General features: G+C 33.0%; 1 protein-coding gene across 1 annotated transcript; it reads left to right on the forward strand.

The window, feature by feature from the left end:
• The first annotated feature begins 4,967 nt into the window (after positions 1-4,967).
• LOC111882246 (triphosphate tunnel metalloenzyme 3) lies at positions 4,968-6,063 on the forward strand. Its single transcript, XM_023878603.3, has one exon. The coding sequence runs from the start codon at positions 5,323-5,325 to the stop codon at positions 5,950-5,952; it is 630 nt and encodes a 209-aa protein (XP_023734371.1). The 5' UTR covers positions 4,968-5,322; the 3' UTR covers positions 5,953-6,063.
• The last annotated feature ends 589 nt before the right edge of the window (positions 6,064-6,652 follow it).

Raw genomic sequence — 6,652 nt, forward strand, 5'->3', positions numbered from 1 at the left:
TTCTAATATGTTAATCATCATGTAATTGTATATAGATTTTCCAAAATGCTCTTATGGCCAAATATTCCATAAATTTAACAAAAGATCATTCAAGTCTTCATGTTTTTGCATTCAAATCATATTATTAGTATCAACACATGTTTATGAGTACCATATACTCGTCAAATGCTCACATACAAAGGATTCCATTGTTTTCATCACAATTTCCCTCAAAATAATACAAATCCAAGTTTATACTTGATTCTACCATTATGGATGAACTTAAACAAGACAACTGGATTTGATGCTATCAAATATCATCAAGATCATAGAATCCAATCCCATTTAATCATCAATTGCAATATCCCTAAGTTGGGTTTTCTATGGTTCATGGAGATTTTTACCAAAATCATTAAATCAATCAATGGGATGATTGTATTAAGATTAGAACCATGGAAACCACTCAAGGGAGGTTAGAAAACCAAACCCTAATCAAAGAATCAAAACAAAACCGCCATTGGGGTTTTCCCCACATCATGAGATCGATTTCTAGGCTAAGAGGGGAATAAATTATACCTTGTAATCCTTTGTTCCACCCTTTCTTTGCTTGGGTGTTCAAATCTTCACTTGAATCAAACCCTAGAAGCTTTTGAGAACAAAAATCACCATTGGAGTGTAAGAAAAAGTAGGGTTTGTAGTGGAGAGGTTTTAGAGTGTAAGAAAAAGTAGGGTTTGTAATCCGGATTTTAATGAGGATTTAGGGTTTCCAAAACTAACGAGTTTCGTTAGTTTTACCATAATCACCCTCAGGAATCTGAATTTCCCATTATGTTCCCATATGTAAAATTCTGAGAGGTTTTGGGGCTCTGTCCCTTGGACCCCGCTAGGGGAGTTGCCCCTAGACCCCGCCAAAGGGGTGTCGCCCCTTTTGAAACCCCGGACCCAGGGGCACTGCCCCGGACCCCCGACTTGTCGTCGAACCGGCTTCTAATTTGATCTTATACATGTGTGCACTCCGCACAAACCCGTACATATATTAAAGTACAAATTATGAAGCCCCTTAACTCAAATGTTAGTTTCAGTTACATAAAATGACATGGTGACACTAAAATCACCAACATAGAGGAGGTGGTATGCCTCATTCACTTTCTTTTCCACCTGAGGGAAGTAGATACATCCTTATTTCCCAATAATTTACCATTTGGTCCCTGTAGTTTACATCTTTTGATTAAAACCCACAAAACCTTAATATTTAGGATTGTAATTTAAGTTTTGACATAATAAGTCCTTCGTCGTCCATTTTATAACTTTGGTAGTCCATTTCATTAATTCAGTTAACCCTTTGGTCAACTCACTTTGCAAACTTTATACTTTTGGCCCTTTAACTTTTGAAATTTTATTCTTTTTACTTCTAACTTTCTAAAATTCATATCAACTAATGATATGATTATCCCATAATGATTTAATTATATAAATCATCATTTACTCATTTACCTTATTATTTTAATGATCTAGTCCTAAATTTAGGATGTTACAATTTAACCCACAAATAGTAACTTCCTATTTGCTAATTACATAATTACTCATCTTATATGATAAAAATAACTAAAATTCCCATAACGACTTTTGTATAAATTTTAATCATTTTTTCATTTATTATGATTTGTTTTCATTAATTTTATTTTATTTAAGTTTTCCAATAATTTTTATTTTTACCAAAAAGTCTAAAAAAATCTAGCCCCTAGATAAAGGTGTTATAGAAACCTTTAAGGTATTCTTGACATTCTAAAACAAAATAGAAAATCAACTAGATAAAAAGATTAAGTTTCTTTTTCAAAGGGGTGGTGAGTATCTTAGTAAGGATTTTAGTAATCGTCTAAGGAATTGTGGGATTTTTTTTTGCAATTAACTCCACTTGGGTCACCACAGTACACAACGATGTAATCGAGATGAGAAACTGAACATTGCTAAATATGGTTATGTTAATAATATCGCATTTAGGGATGCAAACGAGCCAAACTACTTGTGAGCTACTCGAGATCGAATCGTTAAAAGCTCGACTTGAGATCGATTTTAAACGAGTCTGAGCCGAGCTCGAACTTAATATTAGGCTTGTTTATTAAACGAGCTTGAGCTCGAGCCTCTGTTACTTGGCTCGATTAGGCTCACAAGCCTAAACGAGCCTACATATATATAATAAAAAAATTATTTTTATTTTTATATATTAAAATAAATAATAATTTAATAAATACTATTTTAGGAAATTAGAGTATATCGTATACGAGCCGAGCCCAAACCGAGCCCGAGTCCATACAATTCTTAATGAGCCGATCTCGAGCTTTGTACCATAAGGCTCGAACGAGCCGAGCTCGAGCTCGAGCCTATAAATAGTTAAATGAGCCGAGCCCGAGCCTATTCAGGCTCGAGCTCGGCTCGGTTCGTTTGCAGCCCTAATCGCATTGTGTTTCCAATCAATTTTTGATAATATGATTTAGAAAAATTACAACGAGAGTCATAAACCTTATATTAATAAAGAAGGTCTATAAAACACCTTGTAAAATATGGAGTGGTAATAAACAATCACTAGCATATTTAAGATTTTGTGGTTGTGAGACTTACGTTCTTCATGAAAGTCAATCAAATTAGAATCCACATAAATAGAGGTAGTAATAAACCATCACTAACATATTTAAGAGTTTGAGGTTGTAAGGCTTACATTCATTAACCAACAAAGAGCGTCTTGACACTAATAACTAACAAGAGATTATAGAACATGTTGAGCTTCAACAAAGAGTTATTGAGGAACATGTCATATAGTTTGTTCATAGATATAATATAGTATGTCATGCACTAAAAAGATACACTTTACTCATATCTCATAGTGATAAGTCTTGAGTAGGTCATGATGAGCATATCAACTATGAGGAAGCCATGTCATATCTATAGTCTACTAGGTTGAAAAAGGTGGTGGAAAATGATATACGTATGATAATCAATTATTGGACTTGATTGATGAATAATATGAATATAAATCAGTCAGGTATGGGTGAGCAAAAACCGCACCGCAACTAAAATTAACCGTAAAAATCACATAAACCGTAACCGCAATAAAAACCGATGGTGATGTTTTCTGTTTTCCAAAAACTGCAAACTTTCGGTGCGATGCGGTTATTAGTTTTCGAAAACCGCAAAAAAACCGCACCGCACTGCATATATTTTATACATTTTTTTATTAATTATTAATATATTAAATATTAAAAATAAGATAGGTTTCATGGATGAAAGATAGAAAAATTTAAGATATTAGTTGACAAATTTAGGATATTTATTGTTAATTATTATTCATTTGACGTTTTTAAGATATTTATTATTAATTACTATTGATTTGACATTTTTAAGATAATAGTTATTTGAGATTTAAATTTATTTTCTTATACCTTATGGTTTTTTTATTATTACAAATAATATGTTTAAACTCTTAAAACCGTTTAAGCTCTAAATTGTGGTTCAAAACCATACAAAATTACCACACCAAATCTATGTGGTTAATAACCGCAACATAAAAAAAACAAAACCGCACCGCAAAAATAACCGTCTAATCGCACCACAAAAATAACTGCACCAAACGGTTTTGAAAATGGATTAACCGCATTTGCGGTTAGTGGTAAGGTTTTAGCTAATAATCGCATCGAACCACACCGCGCTCACCCCTACAGTCAGGTATAAATAGGTTTTTAATAAGAAGACTAACATGGAAAGAAAGTTACTAACATCAAATCTAACTGGCAAAAAGATTACATGCAAACTCATGGCGAAAATGTTATATTGATATTAATGAAATACTAATCCTAAGAGGTATATCACAATGTAAAACAAACGAGTGTAGAATGATATAAAGGACCGTGAGCCGTTATAATATTGGAAATTTGTGCCTCGTGTGGGAAGCATATGTCTCTTTTTTTTTTTTTTTTTTTTCTAAAAGCATCTCCAACCCACTCTCATTCTCCATTTTTTCTCCTAATTCTTCTCTCATTCTTTTCCAATCCTTCTCCATTTATTCCCCAATTTTTGGAGATATAAATAATACTACACCAAATATGGGTTATACTATTATTTCTCCCAAAATTGGGATGAACTTTGTGTTGTCGATTTAATCTCTCTATTATATATTTATACATTTCTAGTTCATTTTTACCTACTAATTATAATTTAAATGTAATATTTAATACTTATAATATTTTGTTATATATTAAATTATATTAATTAATTATAAATATAAAATATGTTTTTCACTTTTTTGTTCATCAAATTCATATAAAAATTTTAATACATATTGAAATTTTAAAAAACAATAACGTATTTTATAAAAACTTATAATTAAAATATACATTACAAATACGATAACATATGTTATTAAACATGTCATTAACCTATATATTACAATAATAATCTAATAAAAACCAACAAGTGACAATACTATTATTTATTTATTTATTATTTATTTAAAAACGTGTATGTTTAATATTTTTATAAATGTATGTATAATATTTATTTATAAGTTTATTATAAATATAATCGTTTGTATTTAATATTAATGTAATGAAAGAAATATAAATTATATATTTGTTAAAACTAAATTAGTAGAAGGGTGTGTTTAATTATCTATGTAAGTTGAAATAATAGAATATACTTTTTGGAAGTAAAAATGTGGTAAAAAATGAAGTATAGTTGAAGATGAAACACTATTTGCCCCGTTTTTTACTCCATTTTTTGGGAGAAAAAATGGAGGTGGGTTGGAAATGGTCTAAGGGAGTTTAACGGAGAGACCAAATGTGTGACAAAACCATTACTTAAGGACTATCAACGTTAAAGTTAAAAAAGGGAAACTTGATTTAGAAAAGCCATTAAACCATATGGACCGAAAATGTAATTTTGTATAAATACTTTAAACTTGGGGTAGTCGGGTCGGGTACCCAATACTCCCATGAACGGTGCTTCTTCACCACCATAGCAAGTTAGCAACCATTTCCATCGCGCAAATCCGGAAGATGCTGAGGAGGAAACCAAGTATGCTCGAAGTCAAAATCGAAGACAAAGAAGAACTCGAAGAATCTCGCAAGCGTGCCTCCGCCGCCACCACCACCTTCAATCCCACCGGCGCTACCTCTCTCCTCCACCACTTCAACAACTCCTCCTCCTCGGCCACCACTTCCAAATCTCAGCGCATAGGCCTCTCCTCTTAATAATCCACTCAAACCCCCTAAACTCGTAGTCGATAGTTTTTTCATTTTTGTTCTTGCAGTTTCTGTGAATCCCTTTACCGATCCAAAACCCTAATCCAGAATGGAAGTTGAAGTGAAGCTCCGCATACCCGATTCCGAAACGTACAAAACCCTAATTTCTCTCCTCTCCCCTTTCCACATCAGAACCCACAACCAACACAACAATTTCTTTGACGGCGTCGCCGGTCAACTCTCATCCCAGCGCGCAGTCCTCCGCATCCGCTTCTACAACGACCAACCCACCACTAAATGCATCATTTGTCTCAAAGCAAAAGCCGTACTAGTAAACGGAGTGAGCAGAGTCGAAGAAGACGAAGAAGAACTCGATCCAACAATTGGCCAAGAATGTTTAACTGACCCAAACCGTTTAGGATCTCTGGTCGAATCCTCAAGAATCATGAAAAGGGTCAAAGATGAATTTTTTGGTGAAATCAACGATGTTGAAGGGCTAGGGTTTGTGTGTTTGGGTGGATTTAAGAATCTAAGAAATGTGTATGAGTGGAAAGGGTTGATGATTGAAGTGGATGAAACAAGTTTCGATTTTGGTACACTGTATGAGATTGAGTGTGAGAGCACTGAGCCTGAGAAAGCTAAAGAACTGATCGAGGAGTTCTTGAAGGAGAATGGGGTTTCTTATTCCTATTCAGTCGCTTCAAAATTTGCCATTTTTCGATCTGGGAAGTTGCCATAGTAAGTTAAATTCTTCAATTTACATGTTTACTACGTTCTTGAATGAGTTCATGGATATGTATTTCTGGTTTTAAATTGTTTCCTGAAATAATAATGTGTTCGTTTCTCTTAATTTAGACTTTTTTGGTTGATTGCACTGTCAACAGAATTGAGTTGCTTTATTCTTGATTTTGTATTGGTATAAAAGACCAGATATGGCTTTGTTATGATGTTTGGGATCATGTGATTTCGATGCTGATTCACATTTTTCTTTTATTTTGGATCATCATATTCTATGATTACTGCTGTTATTCGAAACTTCAAAATGTGTTTTTTCATCACATTGGGGACTTGAGTAATTCTTGAAATGGGTGTAAATTGATGCAAGAATCGAAATATAGTTACATTGAAATCGCAAGTTTGGTAGTAAATGAGTACATAATTGAATCTTGATGGAATTTACAAAATCCTGGCTGATGAATTTCAACCTTCCATCTTCAATGCATGAAATTCAATTCATAGGATTTCATTTTTGTGTCTCAATTTTTTTTGGTCATGAATTCCATTTCATTTGTTGCAAACTGAATACTTGAGAGAATTTAATAAACTTGAGATTACAATTTCTTACAAAACCTTTTGCAAGTCAAACACCACTTTTAATAGTCAAACACCACTTTTATGTTTAGGTAGCATGAAGCTTAAAGCTTTTGGTTGTAGCTTTT

The sequence above is a fragment of the Lactuca sativa genome, chromosome 7 (assembly GCF_002870075.4).
Source record: "Lactuca sativa cultivar Salinas chromosome 7, Lsat_Salinas_v11, whole genome shotgun sequence".
Lineage (NCBI taxonomy): Eukaryota > Viridiplantae > Streptophyta > Magnoliopsida > Asterales > Asteraceae > Lactuca > Lactuca sativa.

Coding starts and splice junctions, on each gene's coding strand:
- LOC111882246 (XM_023878603.3), top strand. CDS start 5,323: ATGGAAGTTGAAGTGAAGCTCCGCATACCCGATTCCGAAACGTACAAA.